Source organism: Sebastes umbrosus, chromosome 8 (assembly GCF_015220745.1).
Source record: "Sebastes umbrosus isolate fSebUmb1 chromosome 8, fSebUmb1.pri, whole genome shotgun sequence".
Classification (NCBI taxonomy): Eukaryota; Metazoa; Chordata; class Actinopteri; order Perciformes; family Sebastidae; genus Sebastes; species Sebastes umbrosus.
The window spans coordinates 11359763-11373307 of NC_051276.1; the positions used below are offsets into that span (position 1 = coordinate 11359763).

A 13545-nucleotide genomic window follows, 5' to 3' on the forward strand; every position below is an offset into this window, starting at 1 on the left:
CAAAAAACTATGAAATTATCGCCCTATGCACGCATGTGCCAGGTATGAAAGGATCATAAAAAGTACTTTGACTGTCAGTATCAATATCCAAAAAACAACAGCTGTGTTTTAATTTGTTTCCATGACCTCATATGACAAAGAAACAAAAGAAGAGGAAGAACATAACTAAAGTAATTACTTAATTTATAACTAAAGACATGATGCCTCTAAGCACAGTGGACAACAAAAGTTCAGAAACATACTGACTCTGAACCACAGACCGTATAAGAAGTGGAGGTAGTCACCGTGACGTCACCCATTAATTTGTGGACTATGGTTTTGAAGCATTATGAAGCCTCGAGTTCAGCATTTTGGCCGTCACCATCTTGGTTATTTGCATTCAGAAGTGACACAAGAGGGTGGAGCTAAGTACAACCGAACGCTGAATAAGACATTTTTAGGCGACCAAAAGGTTACAATTAACTTTCATGAACTGAAAACACATTGTGAAAGGGTTAAAGTGCTAAGACGAAAACACAGGCAACACCCAGACGGACAACGCCCCTGTTAATGACCTGTCAATCACAAGGTAGCCATGCCCTAAAGCATACCCTGCTGTATAGTCTATTTGACTCTAAATAGGACCATAATTTACTAAATGAACATCATGCTGTATTGAAGAAGACTTGAAACTAGCGGTAGAGACCATAAACTCATGTTAACAATGTTTACCGAAGTAATAAATCAAGTGAGAAGTAGGCTCATTTTCTCATAGACTTCTATACAATCAGACTTCTTTTTGCAATCAGAGGAGTCGCCCCCTGCTGGCTGTTAGAAAGAATGCAAGTTTAAGTCACTTCTTCATTGGCTTCACTTTTCAGACCCGGAGAATAACGCCTGCTCTGAACAAACTAATTAATAGTCCAAAATCAATAGTACTGAATTATTGTACTATTGTGTACAATTAGTTCATTGTGTATACATAGTAATAATTTACTTTATACATTACAGTCAAATTGATATAAGAGTTAAATGTTTAATTTTGGTTTGTTGGCATTTAGCTTTTGATAAAAAATATATTATATATATTAAAGCAACATTATCAAACTCTATATTTTAATAAATAGCAAAAGACAGAAAGAAAGCAAGACTCTTCATACCTCTGGAATTCCCGGTCGATCAAGCCAGTCAGCATAAATAGCACCGAGGGTGAGGCCTTTTCTGGAACACAATGGCACAAGTGTTAGTATTATTCCTATTATTATAGCAATGACTGTTATTGCCCAAGACACCCTATGAAAACATGGTTATGGGAAAATATTGTTACGGTTATGGCAGACTTGAGGTTTAGGCCAACACCTTAAACAAAAAGAGGGGCACACCCACTTTCCTATACAAGGACAAGCAAACAGGCATGTACAGACAATGAATTGGGTTCATATGTATGCATGTATAGTAAGCAAGTATTTGTGTGAAAGTGTGTGTGTGAGAGAAGAGGCTTGAGCGGATGGTTTGCACATGAAGACTGTCATATACCATACACAGAAAACACACAAAGTGACAGAACAGGCTTGCAAAGACAAATGAGTACGCAAACAAACATTCCACAGCAGTGTGTACACAAAGTGTAAAGTATGCAAAGTGCACAACAAGTTGAGGAGTAACTACACAGCATTACCCTGCCCGCCTGTGCTTAAAGGAAAATTCCACACTTGGCTAGTCTGAAGCCATTATTGTGTGATGTTCAGCCCATTAAAAGGTGCTATTTTGTAATGAAAAGCTTTAATTTACATTTTTATACCCTATACCCATTTTCTCTCAGTTATGCTCTTCTAACTGAAGCTCAATTAGTGATTTCCCACATTTGCCAACATATTTTTAAAGGATCTTGGTCCACTCAGAATGAACAGATAAGGGAATCTCAATGAACACACCTTTGCATTTTTTTCACCTTACATAATGCTTTTAAATAGCTTAAATGTATTATATACTGTCCCCATAATGAAATATAAACACAACCACACGTGCTGTACACATGCTCAGTCTTTCCCACTGACAGGGAGACCCAGCAGGACTCTCGAATCATCAATAAACTGAACAAAAAATTTCTATTTCAGAAATTAATATATACGAGTAACATAAATGCTGTATATCTTTTTTTATTTCCCAGGTTTCCATGACAGTGTGTTGGCCACAAGTTTCTGTCAATAAGTCTATTGCCTTTGACTGTAATGCTCATTATACGCCAGAAATCTTAACCAACCTATGTGCGAGGGCCATTTAAGGACATCTCAGTCTCATCTCGTCAGGCTCAGCTCTACATTGTCAGAATTGGATCAACTTGCATCAGTCAAGCTCTACCTCATCTGCCTCTCAACGCTTTGAGCTGAACAGTAGCATGCCAACATGCTCACAGTTCATCCTGTGCGCCCCCGAATGTCTGTGTCAAATTTCATGGCAATTTTTCCAATAAAATACTTGACAAATGAAAAATAGAGCATTTTCTCATTTTAAGACCTTGAGTGCAAAATGAACATAACTGTTTTAAGTGAAATTATAGAGAAAGAAAGAAAGAAATATAGATTTAGCCTTTATTGCGATAGAAACGATAGAGAAAAATATACATGATAGACATTTTTATATCGTTTTGACGATAAATATATATATATATATATATCGTCATGTTGCCCAGCCCTACATGTTGAGATATTTAACTTTGGACCATAGTGTTGGACTAACAAGCTGGAGGAGGAATAGACAGACTGACACACGCTGCTGCTAGTGAGGCTAAAAAGGGTTTAGAGAAACTGTTGCAAGGTCAAGGCTGTGCTCCCTGCTTCCATACACTCGTAAACTCTTGAGTCCTACTGCATCATTTCCTATTGCATATTTTCTGCTAACTTTGTGGGCCTTCAGTAAATTGAAGCTCATAAAATCTGTTCATACTCCACTGTGTACTAGAAGAGGCAATACTCCCCTTAAAGCACCAATTTACCCAGAAACTGGACATTAAAAACGTCATCAGTGACTCACCACGAGGTAATTTCAGCTCTTGGCATGTGGAGTTGAACCATAGAGAATATATAAAGACTAAACATCTGCTACATCAACAGCGAGACACCATAAGGTAGGATTACATGGTATTACGTGAGCATAGTTTTCTCAAACAAAAGGTTAATACAGTTAATACACCACATGGCCTGTCAAATAAGAAAAAAGCTTTATGACTCACGAGAGCAGACAAGACGTGTATCTACCAGTTTTTTCACGTTATTTCATTTCATTGGTTATTTCACCTTAAGGGGATAGTTTGGAGGTACTTATCCATAGTCAGTGTATTGCCTACAGTAGATGACGGTCGGCACGCCCCCAGCTTGGATTAAACAGACCAGAGTACCAACACGGAAGCAAAGCAATGTACTGCTGTGGACGGGGCAGCAGCAAAACATATTTTAGCCCCCTACAAGAAAGGCCCACCTTAAAAAATCAATATCAGTTTAAGTGTAGGCTATATTTAGTATATTTTCCGATGGGGAACTGAATCGAAAGTGAAACTTATCTATACTGTTTTTATTAATGGAGTCTGGTGGCCTTGAAGAGAGCATAGATAAGTTTCACTTTCAGTTCAGTTCAAAGGAGAAGGAGAGGTTCTGCCTGACGCAGTGTTAATTTCGATAACAAAAACTATGACAAAATAGGTTCGTCAATGACCTGTTTTTCCATGATTAAGACGAGAGGATGAGACGGCACCGACGTCATTAAAAACTAACGGTGACGATATCAAACATGCAATATCGTTGAAAAAACAGACGAGAATAAAATGTATTTTAAAAACATAGAAAGTTTATCAAAATCTCTCTTTATTTTTGTCAACTTCCACCTTCTCTTCCCCTCTCTCTGTCACTCTCTGTCTCAAACACACAACGTGCTGCAGTGGCAGCCACGCTCAGTCTTTCTCTGTCCTTGTCTCACACCTCAATTCTGACAATTGTGATACTATAATACATAAAGTTCGCGGTTTGCGCGTCGGGTCGGCTTCGGGTGGTTGAGCAACGCGTATTTTTACATGTTGGGTGGGTGGATTGGCTCTCATAACGGACCGGTGGGTGCAACTAAACCGTGCATCATTAATGAGCGCAGTCAGGAGGACTCGAACGAACTGCAAAGCTGCATTCTTAATCATTCAACCCGTATTTTTCATCAGATAATGCTAAAATAAACTTTTATGTGAAATAAGTTTGACTAAAATTACAGAAATGTTCAATATAATCTCATGACTAAACAGGACTAAGATTACATAAAAAATAAAAAATAGCTGACAAAGTTAAGAGAAAAAACATTTTGACCAAAATCGAATGACTTTTTGGTGATTAAAACTGCACTAAAACGTTTTGAGTTGTCGTCAACTAAAACTAGACTAAAACTATGAAGGATAATAATGACTAAAATGTGACTAAAACTAATAAGCATTATCGTTTTAAGACTAAGACTAAGTCTAAATCTAAAATAGCTGCCAAAATTAACACGGGTCTGATGGCAAGATAAAGCGGTGAAAATATTCTAAATATAGCGTACACTTAAACTGATATTGAGTTTATAGGTGAGCCTTTCTTTTAGGTGGCCAGAATATGTTTTGCTGCCAGCCCCGTCCACAGCTGTACATTGGTTAGCTCCCGTGCGTTTCTCCAAACAGTGGGCGTGCCGGCCATCATTTACTGTAGGTAATACACTGAATCTGGATAAGTATCTACCTCATACAACTCCACAACAAAACATCCAAACTATTCCTTTAATCGTGATAGATGAGAAAGAGTGACAGTGATGCCTGGAAAACAGTTGTTTCTTATTAGCACAAATCAGTGAAAACATTGATTTTTGTGGGTTTAGAGTTTTTATGTTTAGTCTTATAAATATTATGCTCCCCATTTAGTCTGGGGGATGGGCAGGATACATGACCCTGCACCCTGCACAAAGAGCGGCTATGACCCTCAACAGCGAGTGTCTATTCTTATCCTGAACCTTCTAGCGGGTTGTTTACTGAAAGAGGCATCAGATCCAAATATTGACTGTCCCCAGCTCCCCCTGTTTAATTCAATCAATCTCTGCTCGACCAGCAGCACACTCCACATGACAGAAAAGGCAAAAAGACAAGAGTCAGAGCTGAGTGCTCAGGAACAGAGGGGTGAGAAAAGAAGAGTTAAAGGTTGGGAAAAGAAAGGGAACGACAGACCGGGAGAAAGAGAGGGACGGAGAGACAGGCAGAAGAAGAGGTTAATGAGGCAATCAGGAGAAATAGAGAACTGAATGATTAAGCAAGCGCAGGGAGGGAGAGAGAAAATTAGAGAGGAGGAGAGCAGGAGGAGCAGTTATCCTTTTACACTTCAATTAATATGAGAGTGGATGAGACTTCTCTCTTAACAGGATTGGTTTTGGCAGCTTTCGCTGGTCATGTTTCCACAGCAGGACCAAGAACAGAGGCCAAATCATCACATGCTCATATATCTGACAGTAAATCTACTAACAACTCACATCTGTTGAGGAAAAAAAATAGCTGTATGGCTAAATTCAAACAGAAAATTGATGAATAACATATCTTTAATTTGTCTGGAACAGGAAACCAGACTACCGATACTTGAGCACAAACCAAAGTGGTTTTAATGCGTCTAGACAGTTTTTTTCATTATTCATGAATTACACTGTAAGCATTATTCATGGCCACTTACATACCTCTCTATGTCGGGAAAGGTAATCAGCAGCATTCGCAGGAAATCCTGTCAAAAAGAACAAAAAAAAGAGAAATGGAGGCATTTAGGGAGGTGTGGGAGGGAAAAAAAAAAGAAAAGAAAGAGAAAGGCATACCTGCTCTTATGTCAAGAGTGCAAGGTTAAACAGTGTTTATGTTACATCCATTATTTAGTGCGAAGACTCAGCCTGCCACTGAAGAAACGGGAGCCAGGTGGAACACATCATACACACACGCGGACACACACATAACAAACACACCCGACTTCCAGGTGTGATCACTCAGCTCCGCGGCCCCAGCAGAATAAACATATGCGGCTGAGCTGATGTATGGCCATCAATTTAAAAAGCTACTGGAGCATTTTCAACTATTGTAACACAATGGCAATCAAGCTTACACCAGCCGCCAATTAATTTATGGTTGGAAATAACATAACGCCTCAGAGACAGGTTATATTAAAACAGTTCAACTCTGAGATCTCCCAGTTACATTTCATAATTTCTTTATTCTATCTTCAGACATTCATTCATATTGAACGAGGCAAAACAAATTATTACCATTTACCTTATTGTCGTACATCAAGACATCAAATTTTTTTTATCAAATATAGAGGTCCACAGTTATGGAATTCACAGAATATGCCATTGAAATTCTTATCTACCTTGCCAGCTTTTAGGAGATTATTTTTTTTCTCTTCTTTTCTTTTACTACTATTTATGCTTGCTTGAGAGTTTTGTGAATCTCTTTGTTTGTTTGTTGCATTGTTTCGCTTTTGATGAGTATGAGTATCATTTTTTTTATGTATTTAAATTGGGGAGGACTCTGAATGAGCCTTCCAGGCTTCCTTCCTCTCCTGCACTGAAAGTATTGCTTTTTCCTATTGTCAAAATAATTATGCAAATGAACTAAACTAAAAACTAAAATGAAAAGCCTCTCAAGTATGGCTGGGCAATATATCAATAATACAATCAATATTGTGATAGGAGACTAGATATCATCTTAGATTTTGTATATCGTAATATGGCATAAGTGTTGTCTTTTCCTGTTTTTAAAGACTGCATTACAGTATAGGGATGTCATTCTCTGCTTCCTCTAACTGTTTTATTATTTGCCTTTACCCACTTAGTCATTATATCCACATTGCTCATGATTATTTATCAAAAATCTCATTGTGTAAATATTTCGTGAAAGCACCAATAGTCAACTCTTCAATATCGTTGCAATACCAATATCGAGATATTTGGTCAAAAATATTGTGAGACTTTATTTTCTTTAAATCTCCCAGCGCTACTCTCAAGTAGCTGCAAGTCAACAACAACTTTCTCTATTAAATTAATCAATTTTCCTATACAGTACTACAGCCTCACCTGAGACAAAATGAGCTGCCCATGGTATTTCTTCACAAATACTCTGAAGAAGTCCATGAATTGTTGCTCTCCCATTTGACTGGCCAAGAACCTGAGGAGGAAGTAACCCTGGACAAAGAACAAGACAAACAGAGACAACAAAACATGATCCATCAAAGACAATACAAAGAAACATTGCAGCAATATCTATAGTCATTACAAGTGCTATTCCAAGCACATCCAACAAAGAGTGGGCCACCTGGAAGGACATTTTATTTATAGTTTGATTTGTTCTATAGACATTTCTTTCCTTGTTTCCTTCCTTCCTTTCCTACCACCTCCATCTGTCTTTCCCACGTTTATCTCACCTTGAGGTAGTGGACTTGCATGAAGGTTTTGTCAGGGTTGAGGGCATGTTTAACCACGGAGGAGCCAGACTCACTGACCTGACCAGTGCTCTCCATGTTAGGTCTGCAGAAGGACAAATAGAGCAGAGAAACAAAAATACACAGAAAGATAAGACAGGTAAGGAAATACACAGACAAAGATGTTCAACACCAGCAATATAAACAGGAAGCTTCACAGAAAATCACACAAGCAGAAAAGCAAAAAACAGAACGGGATGGAGTTAGAGAGCCTAAGCACAGAGTCTTTATTTTATCCCACTCCAGGCATTTTAGTTGAAGGAAAACCACAATTTCTACAGAGCAAGTATACACCGTCAGCAACACTAAATCCAGCCACTCAGCTGGCCCTCTCAATGGCGAACACATTGCCAAGTTGCCATACTTTGCCCCGAGGCAGGCTGGAAATCAAGCTGCAGATTTATAATAGCATGCTATACTGTTTATATGACCTCACAGTGCTGCACTCTGACTTTACCGGCCATGATTCACTGAGCGAACATATAACACTTCCACAAAAAAGCAACCCCGTCTACAGGCACAAAAGAGGCGTGCTCTAGGTTTCCCCTGCCACACAGATACAAATCATCCCTTCAACCTCCATAAACACACATAAACCCAGTAAAAGCCAAACAAACACAGCGCTGACGTGGGATGCTGTGCAATGATAGTTTTCAGTTAGGCGGTATTGATCAGGCTGAGCAGATTAACTCAGTGTGCCAATAGGAAGGCCTTGAAGGATCACCCTCCTGCCAAGTCGATACTCCAGGCGCCTGGCCCACCAATCAATACACCCTTCATCACTGGCTTCATGACAGGGCCAGACACACACACACACACACACACACACACGGGTGAACAGCGAGACCAAAAACCCACATTCAAAATTCTGATTCATGTATGATGTAAAACCTCAATGTTTTATCTTTCGAGTTTCAGGCTTCAGTTGTTCTGTGAGACACAAGTTGGTCAAATATTTGATCTATTTGAGTCTTTGTCTAGACATGCTGAGCAGAAGAGCAGAATGAAGTAGATTAGGGTTGAAGAGAAGAAGAGGAGGAGGAGGAGGTGTGGGAGAAATCAAGGACAGGAGATAGTCGGGAATGTTTGGTTTGTTCAGCGGACGGAGAGAGGAAGTCATCAACTTCCTGGAATTTCTGAATTCAACTGGACACTCCTTGGACTTTCATCATGCAAATGAGGCTGTTTTCCTCCTTGACCTCCAACACCATTAACCTGATTTGGGAAAAAAAATCTAAGTAATGATGCTCAGTTTATACTCGGCAACACTGAGACCTCAAGAATAGGGAGGATTTCTAAACTAAAGCATTAGCCTGGGGTAGGAAAAAATCGGAGTGTCAAGAGATATTGTTTCCTGCATGCTGTTGACTTAAAGAATGAAAATAGCAAAATACAAAGTACACTGCAACAGCATTTTTATCTTAAATACTTTAAATTTTACCTTTAATTATCAGGAAAGAATACAGAATAATTCTCCCCTTTGCCGTGAACTAAGTGAATCTCTGACATAAATTAATATTTATCAGTTTTCATTCATTCCATCATTCATTTTTTTGCCCCTGCTTGAGTATTTCTTTAGTACTCTCCATTTCGCTCTCTGTCTGACAGGGCCCCGGGCGCTGTAATGTGCGCTGAACTACATGGCGAGCGCAAACAACTCTCATCTGCCAGGAAACGTCTGGGTTGTGCTACAACCCTGGTTCTACGAATGAGAACAACAGTTCGTACTAATGCCTCAGGCTGTCTCCAGCAGCATCCACTGAATAAAGCGATAGCCCTTTCCGCACAACGAAGTCTGTACTTGGCCATGACAGACCGTGATCGGGCCCCTTGGGCCTACGTCACTGAGCCTGCTGGCCATGAAATACCTAATTTGTCAACAGCCCTATCGAGTAAACAAATAAGTTCCTGATGGTAGGGACGCTTCGTTGAAGCAGGACTGGACGGCACCAGAGGCCTGTCAGGCACGTCCTCCCAAGAGCGCCAGTCGTTGATGCCAATTTTCGTAGCGGCCAAACGGTGGTACTACAACTTCCGTGTCCGTTATTATTAGGTCCTAAAAGTTGTAAAAGGCACTAATAGCGCACGATACTGCGCCTGCTCTATGGGCCCAATGGATGCGGAAGATTGCCGGAAGATCCCGGTACTTTTCCACTCAGAAGTCGAGCCATTTTGGCTCCATGCGCCACTGAGCAACTTTCATAGGAATGAACGGGGCCTCACCTCCAACGCTGTATCCAGTTCTCTTTATAAATCCATGCGTCCTCCCCGTCATGTTCCTCGTCCTAACCTCACTGAGACGCATGAAAATCCCGCAGTTCCTTGGTGAGCATACGGTAACTCTTCCCGCTCACCTTGGCACGGAAGCTGAGAGTGAGCAGGGAAAAGTTGGCGAGATGCGGGGGTTGCCGGCGGCAAAATGGCGTCTCTCTCCTCTCCTGTAATGTCCCGACCACTTGTAGGCTTCATAGCAGTACAAGAAGACCCGGGACCCCAGTCAAATAAATCCATCTGGTGTCGAATTACTCCGAGCGGGAGCTACATTATGTGTAGCTGTATTGATGTCTGGGTGAAAACAGTAGGGCTTATACACACTGTACAGTGACAGAAACACACGGGGAAAAAAGGTATGAAAATTTGTCATGAATCGGGAGAAATCCGGGAGAATTGTGACCCCGGGAGGAAACCGAGAGAGGACAATGAACAGGAGTCTCCCTGAAAATCAGGAGGGTTGGCCAGTATGGGCTCAGTGTCTGTACATTAAAAGCTACCTGTCAATATTATGAGCCAGACAGTGAACAGTGCAACACAGGCAAAACCTATATTGTAAAATACACTGTTTGTCTTAGTTGTTGAAAAATGTCTCTTTTACTTATTCTTTGTGTATCATGGCCACAACATCTCCCCTTTTTCTTATCGTGGAAATATTTTTTTAACTTGCGCTCTGTCCAGTCTCCTGCCCGTAGTGCCCATGTCTGTCTGTTGCTGCTGATAAGATGAAATAGACTTTTTTTGAGACAGCAGGACGTGCTATATCCCTGGGAAATTGTGTATGTGTGTGTGTATGTGTGTTTGTGTGTGTGTGTGTGTGTGTGTGTGTGTGTGTGTGTGTGTGTGTGTGTGTGTCAGACAGAGAAGTACAGAGAGAAAGAGGGACTGGGGCAAGAGACAAAAACAATGACAGAACATGTATTTCCTGAAGAGAAAAGTGTCGGTTTCCTGCGTCAGAGATACTGGCGGTGCAGTGTGGAGGGTAAAAATGTTGATCCATCACTGCCGTGTTACACAAAGGAACTCCACCCTTCCCACTGTCCGGACCGGGCGATGTATGGATGTGTAAATCTCTGTCTTTCGCCATCTCTTTGTCAGAGATGATTTACTACAGCTTTAAGAGGAATCGCTTCTCGCTGCCTTGGAGAATCACACAATAGCTCAATGTATTACAGAATAAACGGTGCTCTTATCTGACTCGTAGGCCGTGTGTGTGAGAGGGAGGGTGTTTGTCTGTGTGTGTGTGTGTGTGTGTGTGTGTGTGTGTGTGAGAAGCCGTGCATACACCTGGGTGTGTCTGAGATTGAGAGAGAGAGAAAGAGCGGGAGGAAATCAGGAGCTATTACTGACAGAACTTAATGTAAAACGTACACGCACACGCACACACACACACACACACACACACACACACACACACACAGAGGTTTATAGCTCCGTGAGCCATATCCTGACAAATTACACTGGGTTGACTGTGGAAACCGGATAAGGTAGAGCAGCGCTCCCAGCAGCCCAGTGAATCAGCAGGGAGAATGGCGTCTGGCCCAGGCTGCCCTAAATATAACTCATCTGAAATGGACTGATAAACACTGGCCACTGGGGCCCCTGCTGGATCAGGGGGTGTCAATTGTGACCCAGTGAACTTGGAAAAGCACAATCTGCCATTTAGCCTTCATGTGTGTGTCTGTGTGTGTATACTGGTGAGGTTTAGCGTATCTCTCTGTACATCCCATTGTGCTTCCTTTCCCTTCACCAGGTCCTCTCTCACATTTCTCTGTGCATTGTTCTTCATATTATGTTTCCCCACGGTTATAATGCTAAGTAGTGGAGCCACATCAGGACTTGGACATACAGACAGTCTAGCCCAAATCAAAAAGTATCATGGTCTGTTCCCAACATTGAAGTAAACCAAGATCTTAGTTACATCTGACCTTCCAATGCCCCTTGAGTTCAACTAAGATTTAAATCTGGGGGATAGGGTTGAAACTAGTGCTGGGCGATATGGTAAAAATCTTCTATCCCGATAAAGGTCATGTCATATCTCGATAACGATATTTATCACCATATAACATGTTTTCTGGTAATTCAATAAATGAATAGTCTAAATGAAATAACCACATGGTAAAGCCTATTTTGATATACTCCTGTGTAATTAAATACTTGACAACTGAAAAGTACTAAGTATTTTCTCATTTTAAGAATTTCAGTGCAGAATGAACATAACAGACTAACACTTATACAATTTTGTCGACTAATCAATTAGTTGATTTAATCGACAGATCTGTGGAACTGAGTTTCTCCACAAAGAATCACACAAAAGCACCACTTTAAAGCTTGTATTTACCAGAGATGTGCTCATAAGTTTCTTGGAAATAAGTCATTCAGCATTAAAAAAGCACAAAAGACATCTAATCTACTAAAGAAATCGATGAGTCGACAACTACTAAGAGGGGGCAGCCATAGCAAACATATGCTAAATCACATATGAGATAACTGAATGAACACCAGAAACAGACAACATCAGCTGTGAACACCATAAAAAAAGTGGTCAAAGCATCGACTGGAAAGGGGTCAAAGTCATTGGCCAGCGAGAGATCAACATACGACAACAAAGACGCTCCTTGAACTGCGATGGGGTTACAATCTCCCTCCCATAGACCATGAGATGCAGGTAAATGCTAATAAGTGCATCTGAAAGTTGAGATTTCTTTGTCACATACTGTTCCCAAGGTCAAGAAAGATCTTCTGTGCTCAATTAAAATGTATCCTGACTGTTATGTATTGCGTCAGACAAAAACTTTAATAATTGATTTTGTTAGTTTTTTTTATTTAATCTCAAAACATAAATTTGCACAATAAAATTGGTCTGTAATTTCTAGGGATGTAAGAAAATATTGAAAATGTTGCACATTGCGACATTATGTTTTGTGATACTGTATTGATTCTCAAAAACACTGTATTGATTTTGAATTAATAGTTCACATGCAAAGATTAACTCAGTCAATACCATATAATATTAAAATAATTTATAATAATAATAAATAATATTCATTTGCATTTGCATTATGTAAATCAGTACTAAACATATGGGGAAATAGGAATTTCCTTGACAGAACTGCTCCGTTTGAAGTAAATATTCAGTCATTATTCATTTATTAATGGCAACTTTATTCTTTAAAGTTGTTGAATTGTATGCTGGCCTGTAGGCACATTTCATATGAGCTGTGCTGTGCACTGAAAGACTCTCTAGGTTACACAGCAATTAATTGGGTATAATTGAACAGTGACTCTATTTTCCCTATAATTAGTACCGATTTACATAGTTCTCTCCATGAAGCATATTAGAAATTATTCAGAAATTGCAAACCCATAATTCAAAGTATTATCCATGCCAGGGGCATATAAATGCTCTAGAAATTGTCATTTGCAGAGTAAAAGCTGTACCTGACTCACAGACTGTATGCAGTCATTAAGATAATGTATGAGCAGGGTTCCTTTATGTCTCAACATGCTTTAGCATTGCTTTAAGAAATGTGGGGATTAAGAGATGGTTTTCAGCAATTACTTGTTTTTTTCGATACTAATGTGTTTCCGTTTAACATAATCAGTCAAAATGTGTGCATCTATTCGTATGAGCATGTATGTCTGTGTGTATGCGCGAGTGCATGTGCTGTTTGCATTTTTCAGATGTTAGTTTTGTGTTGTTGACTCAACCCCGTCAGGTGCAGAGAAACCTAATACTGATCCTCCTAATCACCCGTGTCTCGGCCTCATAGGGGAACAC

At 40.1% G+C, this 13545-nt stretch overlaps 1 protein-coding gene across 3 annotated transcripts in view; it reads right to left on the reverse strand.

Annotated features, from left to right (window-relative positions):
* The window catches only part of LOC119493159 (aminopeptidase O (putative)), a 92273-nt gene that overhangs the window by 44004 nt on the left and 34724 nt on the right, over positions 1-13545 (reverse strand). For all 3 annotated transcript variants that reach the window (XM_037778285.1, XM_037778284.1, XM_037778286.1), the window contains exons 9-12: positions 7437-7539; positions 7090-7197; positions 5707-5750; positions 1140-1200 (exon numbers count right to left, since the gene is read on the reverse strand). In XM_037778285.1, coding sequence (XP_037634213.1) covers positions 1140-1200; positions 5707-5750; positions 7090-7197; positions 7437-7539 — 316 coding nt within the window. The remainder of the gene's footprint in view (positions 1-1139; positions 1201-5706; positions 5751-7089; positions 7198-7436; positions 7540-13545) is intronic.